Source organism: Elephantulus edwardii, unplaced genomic scaffold (assembly GCF_000299155.1).
Source record: "Elephantulus edwardii isolate Elephantulus edwardi_28Jun2011 unplaced genomic scaffold, EleEdw1.0 scaffold00270, whole genome shotgun sequence".
In the NCBI taxonomy this organism is placed as follows: Eukaryota; Metazoa; Chordata; class Mammalia; order Macroscelidea; family Macroscelididae; genus Elephantulus; species Elephantulus edwardii.
Genome location: NW_006400020.1, coordinates 1,597,555 through 1,610,370, shown reverse-complemented (window position 1 = coordinate 1,610,370; position 12,816 = coordinate 1,597,555). Strand labels below are relative to the sequence as shown.

The 12,816-nt window shown below is 36.7% G+C and overlaps 1 protein-coding gene across 1 annotated transcript in view; it reads left to right on the top strand.

The window, feature by feature from the left end:
* SPAG1 (sperm associated antigen 1) overlaps positions 1 to 12,816 on the top strand; it is an 89,301-nt gene that overhangs the window by 20,978 nt on the left and 55,507 nt on the right. Inside the window, exons 2-6 of the mRNA XM_006900011.1 lie at positions 228 to 387; positions 5,505 to 5,630; positions 7,736 to 7,800; positions 9,383 to 9,489; positions 10,883 to 10,988. Coding sequence (XP_006900073.1) covers positions 228 to 387; positions 5,505 to 5,630; positions 7,736 to 7,800; positions 9,383 to 9,489; positions 10,883 to 10,988 — 564 coding nt within the window. The remainder of the gene's footprint in view (positions 1 to 227; positions 388 to 5,504; positions 5,631 to 7,735; positions 7,801 to 9,382; positions 9,490 to 10,882; positions 10,989 to 12,816) is intronic.

The window sequence follows — 12,816 nt, the reverse complement described above, 5'->3', positions numbered from 1 at the left end:
CCCCCCCCGCCCCTTCAATGCATATCTTCATCCTCAAGTGGAAGTGGAGGATGCACTAGTTGGAGAGGGTGGATGGGCCATCAACAAACCAGCCTTTAGCTTTGTGCAAGGACAGCCCCAGACACCTCCCCAGAACAACTCCCCTCTGCCCCTGACTCCGTGGAACCAAACTTGAAGACAATTGATACAACTCTAATTCTAAAACTGCAATTTTAATTTTTTTTAAGGTCTGGTGAAGAAGGATATTATCCTGAACTTACAGAATTTTGTGAAGAGCGCCTTAAATGCTTAGCTCCTCAAAGTAGAGCCTTGAGGAAAGATAAGCCTGCAGCAACAGCATTGAGTTTTACAGCAGAAGAATGGGGGAAAATTGATGATGATATAAAGGTAATGTAATTTAAATTTCTTCCCCCATTCATTCATTGTTGCGTTTTTCTCCCTGCCCCCCTGCCCACCCCACCCCCCCAGTTTGCTCTTCTCTTTGAAAAGTAAAAGAAAAATTCTTTCATTGGTATGCAACCCCCCCTTTTAAATTTTTTAAGTAAGTATTCTAGTGACATACTTGTGTCCACTTCACTTATCTGAAACCATAGGCTTCATGTCTGTCAGTAAACTTCCTGGTAATTAAACCTGTTGCTATTGAACTGATTCTGACTTACAGCCTCCCTAAGAGAAAACCTTTGTGGACGCACACAGCCACTTCTTCCTGTGGGGTAGCTGGTGGGTTCAAGCCACAGACTTTTCCAATAACACCCACCCACAGGCTCAATGAACCTTTACTTCCCTCCCTCCACCATTGTGTAACTTTCCTGTCACTTACTAAGTTACTTCCTTTTTCACATTTTCTTTGCCATTTCTTTCTCACTTCTGGTTTTCTTTTTCTCTTCTTCCCTTTATCTTTATCTCTGCATTGTGTTTTTTTTTCTCCTTAAGGTGTCTTTTCATCCTTCTGCCTCCTGAACAGAGAACCCCTCCATGGCCATTGAATTGATTCCACTCTCTATGACTCCGTACAGCAAAGCAGGACTGTGCATAGGGTTTCTAAAGCTGGGATTTATTTATTTTTTTTTTTTTACTTTAAAGTATATTTTAATGATAAGGTTTTTTCATTATTTCTAAATAAAAATGATTTGCAATTTTTAAGTTTAAAATTACACTGGCATTGGGATGTAATTAATTCCTTCTCCAAAGGTTTTCTAGTCCAATATATAACTAATTCCCCAGTGTTCTTGAGGCAGATATCAGTCTTATTCTCTTCTGTGGAAAGTCCTTGTGGCAACTTCAGTGGCTTATGTTGAACCAGTTTCAGTTTTTCATTCACTGAAGGGATATTCTTAGGAACTTGAGGAATATGTATTTTTCTAATCCAACCATCTTTATTATATTTTTTCCCCAATATGGACACCTTTTGGCACTTTTTATCCTGGTAGCAACATGTAGTTGATGAGGATTTTGTGGACCTCCAGCATACTTTTCATGCTCTTCAGGTGAAGGCTGAAATACTTTATCTGGAATTCTTGACTTGGTAAATTTGTGACAAATCCAATCTGTACAGATAAGAGAGCGACTTCATACTTTTTTTTCACAGTCTGTGGATTGCCTGGGGAACTCTGAATTCAGTCTAAAATCCCAGCTATTTTGTTTGGGCTCTTGAGGCAGAACCTTGAGCTGAAGAAGTGGAGAAGTTTTGCTCTCTGCTCAGTGAACTTACTCCTTAGGGAGTAAGTTCATCTTCATGAAAACTGATGGCACATTTTGGGTTTTTTGTTTTTTTTTTCTGCAAAGTAACTGGTGATCCAAGAACCTACTATTTAGTCAGCCCCACACTTTAACCACTATGCCAATGGAGCTACTCCCAGGGAGTAGATGTTTTTAGTGTTATTTAGTATCATCAAGTCAGCTATAACTCTTAGTGCCCCTGTGAGGCACCAATCTGAATCTTGCCCTATTCTGTGGCGTCCCCATGATGTCTGTCCTGCTCAAGCCCATTGCAATAGTCACTGTGTCAATCCATCCTGTTGAGAGTCTTCCTCTCTTAGTAAAGAACATGATGTATCTCTCCAAGGACTAAGTCAGTCAGATGAAGTTTCACTGACCCTGTCACTGGGAATCACTCTGGTTGTACTTCCTTCAAGACACATTTGTTTGTTCTTTTGGTCTAGTATGTCGATAACTCTTTGCCAACAGCACAATTCAAAGGCAAAGATTCTTATTTTGGCATCCTTTTAATTGTCTAACTTCCAGATACATAAGAAGTAACTGAAAAACTATGGCTTGGATCCAGTGAACATTAGTCTTTAAATTGACATCCTTGATCTTTAGAATTTTTGAGAGATCCGTGAGGCTTTTTGATTTCTTGACTGTTATTACCATGAGTGTTGATTGTGGATCAAGTAAATTAAAATCACTGACAACTTCAGTCTTTTCTCCACCTGTCATACTACTATTTGTGTATTGGTCCAGTGGTGAGGATTTTTGTTTTCTTGATGTTGAGATGTAACCCAGGTAGTCTTTGATCTTCCCGAGTATGTGCTTCAAGTCTTTTTCATTTTCTGCAAGCTAGGTCATGTCATCTGCATAATGCAAATTGTTGATGAGTCTTCCTCCGATTGTGGTGCCACATTCTTCATAGAGTTCAGCTTCTCAAATAATTTGCTCAGTGTACAGATTAAATAGGTACAGGGAAAGGATACAACCCTGATGCACACCTTTCCTGATTTTAAACCATGCAGTATTCCTTGTTCTATGAGACAGCTGCTTCTTGGTCTATGCATAGGTTTTACAAGAACATTATTTTTGTGCTTGGATTAGCAATACTTTGTTATGATTCACAATTAAACGTACTTGCATGATCAATAAAACACAAGTAGAAATAATCCTATTATTCAAAGATAAGGAAGAATGAAAAGAACAAAATGGATGTCAGAAGAGACTCTGAAACTTGCATTGGATAAAAAAGAAATCATAACAAGGGAAAAGAAAACTGAAGTCCGAGAGCCAAACAGAAGATTATTGCCAAGAAACTTTCAACCAAGATCTATCTGACAACAGTAATGTTATCCCTCTTTCCATGGCCTCTTCTGAATCCAGCTTGAATTTCTAGAAGTCCCCTGTTGATGTATTGTTCCAATTGTTTTTTAATAATTTTCAGCATGATTGTACTTGCATGTGATATTAATAATATTGTTCTTAATTGTTGTAGTGTGTTGAATCACCCTTCTTGAGAATGGGAACAAATGGATCTCTTCCAATCAGTTGCCTAGGGAGCTGTCTTCCATAGTTGTTGGCAGAGACTGATTAGGATGTCCATCATTGCATCTGCTTCCTGAAACACCTCATTTGGTATTCCATCAACTCCTGGGGCTTTATTTATTGCCAATGTCTTCAGTGCTTGAACTTCTTCCTTTAGCACCACTGACTCTTGTTCCTGTTCTACTTTTTGAAATGGTTCCGTGTCAACCAATTCTTTTTGTTACAAATTCTGTGCATCCCTTCGATCTTCTTTTGATGCTTCCTGCATCATTCAAGATTTTACCCAGGGAATCCTTCAGGTTTTGTTTTTCAAGGTTGTAAATCTTTACTGAAGAAAATCACTTCCTCTTTTTCCTCTGGAGTGCTTTGGTGGGCTCACAGTGCCAACCTTTCAGTTAATCGACCTGCACTTAATCACTGCAAGATCAAAGCTTAGCTTAACTGATCAATACAGAAGGGGAGTAGAAAGACCCCAGATCTTTGCTCTTGGCTGTAAAGATATTTATTTTGTACCAGTTTCCAGAGATTCCCTTCCGATCTAAATATTTTTTAAAATTGTAATAATTTTAATGAACATTTACAGAGATTCTGGGTTTCCATTCATTCATTGTTGCACTTTTCTCCCTGCCCAGAATCCTTCAGTTTTGCAACTTGAGGCTTAAAAGTATATTCTCTTAAAAATTTATTCCTCAGTTTTTTTCAGCTTGAGAAATGCTAGACATGTCCTTCCCTTTTGGTTTTCTAACTACAGCTTCTTGCACATTTCCTTATAAAACTTTGTTTTATCTGCTTGAGCTGTCCTTTGTAATCTTCTAACTCTAACCTCAATTTACTTTCCCTTTGTTATGGCCTCTTTTTGTTCAATGCAAGTTTCTCTTCTTTTTATTTTTTTTTCAAGTTTCTCTTCTTACATTCATTTTGGTCTTTTCCTTCTTGTCTTTGTCATGACCTCTGCATTTTTCATGGATGATATCTTTGATGCGATCCCACAGCTGGTCTGGTCTTCGATCATTAGTGTTCAGTGCATAAAATCTATTCTTAAGATGTTTTTTATCTTTGCTTAGGATATACTGAAGATTCTATTTCGGTTCTCATGAACTTCTTTTAATTTTTAATTCAACTGATATATGAGTAATTGATGCACAGTCAGTCGCTGGCCTTGTTTTGACTGCTGATCTCAAGCTTTAAGCCACAGATGTAGTAGTCCATCAGGTGAATTTTATGTATGTTATCACTACTTATGGGTTTTTTTTTAATATAAAAAAAGAATTTGCAATGAAGAAATCAGTCATTGTACAGAATCCTATCATTCATTCTTTAACCAAGGCCATATTTTCCAACTACCAGTTCTTCTTCTTTGTTTCCAAATTTTGCATTCTAGTCACCAGTTATTACCAATGCATCTTGGCTGCATGTTCAGTCAGTTTCAGACTGCAAAAATTTGTAGAAGTCCTCATCTTTGGCTTTAGTGATTGGTGCTTCTATTTGCATAATGGTTGTATTAACAGAACTCTCTTATATGCATGTGGATAGTATCCTGTCACTCACAGCATTGTAATTCAGGATAGATCTTGACATTCTCTTTGAATAAATGCCCGGCCATTCCTCTTTAAGTTGTCATTCCACACATAGTAGAATATGTGATTGTCTAAGTCAAAATGGCCAATATGAGCCCATCTCAGCTCAAAAAATGTTGATCTTCATGTGTTTGCTTTCATTTTTTATGATTTCCAATATTCCTTAATTCATACTTCTCACGTTCCATATTCCAATTACTAATGATGTTTGTAGCAGAGTCTCTTCATTTTGAATCTTGCCATCTCAGCAAATGAAGGTCTGATGGAAGCTTTTTTTCTATCTGCGTCATTACTATGGACTTTACTTTGGTGAGGCAGCTTTTCCCCAGTCACATTTTGAGTATATTCCAACCTGAGAGCCTCATCTTCTAGCACTGTATCAAGCAATGTTCTCTTGTTGTCCACAGAGTTTCAGGAAGCTCCACTGAAACCTGTCCACCATAGGTGACCCTGCTGGTATTTGAAGTACTGGTGGTATTACAGCAACACATTAAGCCACTACAGTACAGCAAACTGACAGACAAGTGCAATGTCAAAGGTGCACTATAAGACAAACATATGACTAAATGACATTTGATATGAACCATGCCTCGCTGTTCTAATTTATATATAAATTTGATTGAAAGATTTAGGATTGCAATTTCCTTTGTACCCTTTTTTTCTTTCTTGTTTTAGAGCTGGGTCTCAGAAATTCAAAAGGAGGAAAGTAAAATGTGCTTTCATGAAACAGGAACATTTCCTGCCATGGAAAATAATTTGCCTCCAGTTCGTAGTTCAAACAGCAGTCTTCCTGTTGGCCAGGTAGACCATTACGGGCATGTGGTGTGGGTGGTATGGGGAGAAACTGATGATTATTGTGTTTTTCAGATATCTATCTCTGTTTAATGAAAGTAATTAAAGTGTGATGGTATGAAGTCCGCCAGGAGCTGGGGATTTTTTTTACAGTTGGTCGTGTACAGTCACCTTCTTAAGTAGGATTATTACATATTTTGGAGGCCAAAATGAAACAGCTTTTTCCCTTTAATGCTTGCGTCTTGAGTTTCCTTACTTTATTTTTATCTTTCCCTATCATGTCTCTTCTTCTCTGATACTGTATTCGATAACCAGGTTCATGTCTCCTTGTCATTGGGAGTCCCAGGCCTTCATTTGGCTTTCTTATTTCATTCCTTCTGTCCTACTTTTATCTGTTATTCCATTTATTTTTAATAAGATAGTTACCTAAGTCTTATCCTTCAATTCTTGTTATTCTCATATTATCTTTGAATCTTTCATTTTCTCTTTTAGAGAAGTCTTTATATAAGGATTTAATTTTGGGGAGATCCCAGTCACCTAATTTATCCTCTGTTGATTGTGTATTGGTTATATTTTATAGTTAAGTCATAACTGAGAGCTCCTAAGTTTGCCCCAATTTTCTCTTTAATGATTTTTCTAAGTGTTATGTTTTTAGTTTGAGTTCTTTGATTCATCTTGAATTAGTTTCTTTAAGTATGGATCTTGTTTCCATTTTCTACAAATGGATGATATATAGCTAATTTTTCCAGCACCCTTTGTTAAAGAGACTGTCGTGTCCCTACTTAAGAAATGTCATCTTTTTGGCAAAGGTTAGTTGTCTGTAGGTATTTAGATTTATTTCTGGCATCTCAGTTTTATTCCATTGGTCATTGTACCTGTACTAAAGCTGTTTTACTGTGGCAGAGGTGGTTGTTGTTGTTGTGTACCACAGAGTTGGAACTGACCCATAGCTGACCCTCTGGTGAGTTTTCAGAGGTAGTTAATGGTATGGGAGGAGATTGTCCGTGGCAGAGGAGCAGGTTTAAATCAGGAAGTGTGAGACTGCCTACTTTTATTTTCTTCTTCGGTATCACTTTGCTTATCATCAATACTTTTCTTTCCATATGAAGTTGGCAATTGCTTTTTCTATAAGTTTGAAAATTATCCAGTACCTGTTTGTTATTGTTTACTATAGACTTGGAAACGACCCATAATTGACTGTCTGGTGGGTTTTCAGAGGCAGTTAATTGCACAGGAGGAGAATGCCCATCCTCCTCCCAGAGAGCAGCTGGTGGACTCGAATCACGTACCTTTGGGATTGCAGCTCAGCTTCTTGCCACGAGGCCACTAGCTTTTTAAATTATTATTAGTTTGCTTACAAAGTTCATATACATTGTGTATTACATTATCCTTCATTCATATTGTGTTTCATACAATCATTCCCATGCATTATGTTTTATGAAATTAATCATCATTGAACCATGCCCACTGTTAGTCTTCCATTCTAAGAACATGGCATATTTTTTCCATTCATGTAGGTCTCTTGGGTTTCTTGTAGTAGTGTTTTGTAGTTTTCTTTGTGAAGGTCTTTTGTGTTTCTGGTTGGGTATCTTATTGGGTGGCTACTGTAAATACTATTGTTTTCCTTGATTCTTTCTCAGAGTTCTTTTTGTTATTGTGAGAGATCTGACTGATTTTTGTATATTGATCTTATACCCTCCCTGCCACTTTACTAAACTGACCAATTAAATCCAATAATTTAGTGGATCTTTGGGGTTTTCTTTATATAGGATTATATCATCTTCAAATAAAGATAGATTTACTTCTTCTTTGCCTATTTTGATGTCTTTCATTTTGTTTTCTTGCTTATTGCTCTGGCTAGGACTTCCAGTATGAATAGAAGTGGCTATATAGGTCAACCTGGTCTGGCTCCTGTTTGCAAAAGAAATGCCTTCCATCTCTCTTGAGAATAGCTTGATGTTAATAATGGTAATACTGACATAGTTACACTTCCAAAAAGATCTGTTTTTCTTAGTCATTCAATTTCTGTGTCTTAGTTTAATAGTCTACTTTGTGTTTACCTTAACATGCTAGTCTCAGAATATATCTCATAATGTATGATTTTTTTCTTTCAGAAAAAGTATTCTAAAAGTAAATCAGCTAAAAAGAACATTCCAAGGGATTATGCAGAATGGGACAAGTAAGTTTTGTATTTCTTCTATAAAATGTGTCACTGAAAAATTTTCCAGCATAAATTCCTATAATAACTTTTAGAATAGTTATTAAAAAAACCAAAAAAGTCAAGAATATGAAATAATTTTAACATAATATTAAAAGTACCTAGTCTAAGCAATTTTTATTTTTTGTTTGTTTTTTTTTTTTGCATTCAAACAAATGCTACTGCATTCTTTAATTTATAAGAACAACCAAAAAGTATATAACAAAAAACCCTAAACCATCTTTGGGGAGCTCGGGTGGCCTAATGGTAAGAAGCTACGCTACAATCCCACAGGCATGCAGATCAAGTCCACCAGCTGCTCTGTGGAAGGATAGTCAGTCTCCTTCCATGTGATTCACTGCCTCTGAAAACCCACTGGAGGATCAGCTATGGGTTGGTTTTAACTCAACAGCAATAATAACAAAACCCATCTAAAATAAAAAAGAGAAAACATTGAAAAGAGATTTATCACAATTATAATTACAAAATTCTGAACAGTATTCAACAACCCACTGCTGTCAAGTCAATTCTAACTCATGCTAATCCTCCATGAGGTTTCAAAGACTATACATCTTAATGGGAGGAGTCTGCCCATCTCTCTCCCTCAGAGTAATGAGTGGTTTCAAACTGCTGACCTTTCACTTAGCGGCCGACATGCTATGTACCACATCAAGTTTATTATCTAAACTTTTAAGATGCTCTTGCCCATTTAGTCCCATGTAGATAGTTCTTAAAAGACCACAATACTCAAGGGAGACATTCTTTTGTAATTTAATGATCCTATGCATTAGAGGATGGACTCTGGACAATGACTAGGGATGATAGAAGGAGAATTGATGCCTTTGAGCTGTGGTGCTGGAGAAGAGTATTGAATATACCATAGACTGCTAAGAGAATGAACAGGTTCATCCTGGAGAGGGTGACACCAAGCTGCTCCTTGGAGGCAAGGATTCTGAAGCATCATCTGACATACTTTGGACATGTTGCAAGGAGGGACCAATCCTTGGAAAGGGATGTCATGCTTGGGAGGGTGGAGGGACAGCGGAGGAGAGGAAGACCCTCAAGTGACTGGGGTAATGGGGGTGGGTGTGTCAGAGACAGTGAGATTGGCACAGGATAGGGCAGGGTTTAGGGCTGTTGTACATAGGGTTGCTATGAGTCATAGGTGACTCGACAACATGTAACAGCAACAGCAACTTGTTTAGCTTAAAGAAAATTTTTAGAGATATTTTGGTTTCAGTTTTAATGCTTATTTTTGGGCAATAATTTCAAGAGTTCGTCTAAGAAAGTCCAGAGTCTATAATAATTTGAAAATGTGTTCCTCATTTTCCCCTTACTGATAAGATTCTTTTATAGAATGAATTTTTGTAGACAAGTTTAATTTTTAAATTCTTGCCATATTTCATGCTTTCTGGGAGAAAATACGACTGACTTTTAATACAGAGCTATTATGTATTTTAAAATATTAAGTTCCATGGAACAGGACTATAAATATAAGAACATATAGTATAAACTATTTTCTTGCTTATATTATACTTTTTCAGCTTTAATTTTTTTCATTAAGATTTGATGTGGAAAAGGAATGTTCAAAAATTGATGAAGATTACAAAGAAAACACTGTGATAAACAAGTCACATTTATCTAAACTTGAGACAAGGATAGACACAGCAGGTAATTGGGAGAAAGGGGGAAGGTGGGGAGCAGGAATAATTTAAAAGTTTAAAAAATGCTTATAATGGTAGCTATCAACCTAGCAGATGTTGTTGTTGTTGTTAAGTGCTGTCAAGTCCAGTACGACTCATTGTGACTCTATGAAAAAAAGTCCTGAACCCTGTTCTATAAATTTCATTGTATCTCTATGTTCTTAGAATTTCCAGAGGCATGTGGTGTAGGAAGTGAAAGCCACTCCTGCTTCCAAAGCTGGAAGCTCCACCAAACACTGCCCACAATGGGTAACCGTTACGGTGTTTGACGCACCTTTGGCAGAATTGTTGAGCATCACAGCAACCCCAGGTTACTTCAGTAGAGCAAATAGATCACTGCTGTACCACTTTGAAGAATGTCCATCCCCAAATCAGTTAACATTTTTAAATACAGGCCTAGTGGATATCTTCCTTAATTGCTCCAGAATTTTATTGAAACTTTTTCCTCTCTGAAATTAATAAAAATCAACAAATTCAGTTTTATCTTTTAAATATTAATTTTAAACATAACAGTCACAATACTTAAATTTAGTAACACTACATAATATAAGTCTCATTTATTACCATTATTTGTTTTTCATTCCTCTTTAATATTTTCCTCCAAATCTCTCTATTTTTTCCCCTTAATTCTGAACAAAAAGAAAATTTGTTTTAATTTAAAGTCCTTAAATACATAACATCTTCAAATTGAAACAAACCAATTATTACAAATTTATACTCTCAAAATCTGTGAATTATTTTAAAAGAATTATCTTTAAATTTAGAATACCTATTTCTCACTTAGGAATAGGTCTTGCTGTCTGATATCTTGCATTTATAATAATAGTAAAATATCTACTCTAAGACTATTTTGTGCATTTACAACATATATTCCACAGTAACAGATGCTGCAGTGTAAGCTGAGAATGAGGATTAAGGTTATGTGTCCTTTTGGCTGGGCAAGGATTCTAAGAGCTTTTGCAGTTATGTAATGATGTAGTCATTCTCCGTTTTGTGATCTGATGCTGTCATCCTGAATTTTCACATAAAACAGATTTTCCCATTAACAACATGTTCTTTGAAACCCAACCATGTTGATAACTAAGGAGTGGATGTAGTTTCTGAACATGTTATAAGGTCAGTTAACTGGAATATTCTGTGAAACTATGACCTTAAACCTCTAAGTCAAGGAACTAAATCCTGTGAGTATTTGATTTTATATGAGCAGGCAGAGCAGCTACTGTGTTGTTATTGCCAATAAACCTTTCATACAACTTGTGTCAGTTCAACCTTTTAAAAATAAGCATTCATGAAAATATTTCAGAATGTTTCTGTTAATCTGTGAAAGTAAAGTTTCACATATAACATAAATTTATTTCTAGGTCTAACTGATAGGGAAAAGGATTTTCTTGCTACTCGTGAAAGAGAAAAAGGAAATGAAGCTTTCAACTCAGGGGACTATGAAGAGGCTGTGATGTATTATACTAGGTAAGCTGATTTTTGTGGTTTTAAACTTTTAAACATTTAAAAAATTATAGTGCTTAAATTTGGTTATTGACTGCAGTCTATGTGAGAATAATTCAAGACATTATATTTGTGGTTCGTCGTAAATTCATCTATGTATGTCTTATTTTTTCTATACTTTTCTCAATGTTTAGTGTCTTAACCCATCCTTAATTTTGACAGGTAACTTTCCTACTATTCAGAGAAAACAGAGCCTATTATAAAGAAACTTAACAGGAAGTTCATACAGCAACTAATATCATCCTCAGGACAGAGTAAATTTTCCTACAGTGTTTCCAAGTCTGTAATCTTTATGGAAGTAGATGACTACATCTTTGTCCAAACGAGAGAATAGTGGGTTTGAACCTCAGACTTTTTAGTTGGCAGCCTTTGAGATTGCAACACAGCTTCTCACCACCAGGGCACCAGAGCACCCTTATAAAAGATTATAGCTGGAAAACCCAGTGAAGAAGTTCTGTGTGTCATGTGGGGTCACTATGAGTTGGAATGAACTTTAAGCTTCTGACTCGACTACTACCACCATCTCAAGACAGCTGTGAGAATTGAACAAAACAGGACACTGGAAGTCATGGATAATGTGATGACACAGAGTACCGTTGCTGGGTAAACCGGATATGAATCTTGTCTCTACTGTATATTGTTACTTTGTGACCTTCAGCACATCTTTTTTTTGTTTGTTTCATCTCCTTTTTCACCTGTAAAATGGGAAGAATAATAGTTCTATCCTGGTGGATTGTAATGACAATTAAGTAGATTGTTTATTGTCAACTCCTTAGTGCCTGTGCTGTTACATATCGGGTTGCTAACTGAAAAGTCAGTGGTTCAAATCAGCAGCCACTTCTCAAGAGAAAGATGGACAGTCTTCTGTAAAGATTTACAGCCTTGGTGACCCAATAGAGGGCCACCATGAGTCTAACTGAACTCATGGCGGTGGGTTTTGGATTTGATTAGTATTAATCATATGGGGTTTCTTTTCTGTTCTCTAACTAACCAGAAGCTTCTTTCCCTGTTCTAGATTTAGTAAATTCAGTGTACCAATACCTTTACCTTTCCTATATCAGTTGGTGTTTGGTGCCTTAGAGTGAAATATGGCCCCGTGGATGACAGATTTGAACACTGTCCTATCCTGTGCCATCCAGACCATTTCTTATAAACTTGAGCCCATTACTGTAGTCACTGTGTCAATCCATCTATTCAAAGGTCTTCCTTTCTTTCCAAGTGTGATGCCCCTCTCCAAGGAACAACCACTCCTAGCACCATGCACAAAGTATGCAAGATGAAGCCTTGTTGTGTTTGTCTCCAAGGAGCATTCTGGCTCCAATATGTTCCTGTTTATTCTTTTGGCAGTCCATGGGATATTCTTTATTCTTCTCCAACACCACAGTTCAAAGGCATCATTTCTTCTTCTGTCATCCTTATTCACTCAGATGCATAGCAAGTGTTTGAAAAGACTATGCCAGAACCAATAATGTCTTCAAATTGACATCATTACTGCTCAGTAATTTGGAGAAGTGCCTAACAGCATATTTTCCCAGTGCAGTATGTCTCTTGATCTCCTGACTGCTGGTACCGAGGGTGGTGATTACGAAGCCATGTAAGGGGAAATAGTTTACAATTTCAGTCTTTTTTCCATCTATTGTGATGTTGCTTATTGGTCCAGTAGTGAGGGCTTTTGTCTTCTTCATGTTGAAATGGAATCCATATTAAAGGCTGTAGTCTTTGATCTTTTGCAGTAAATATTTCAAGTCCTCCTCACTTCCAGCAAGTTGTTGTTGTTGTTGTCATGTGCCGT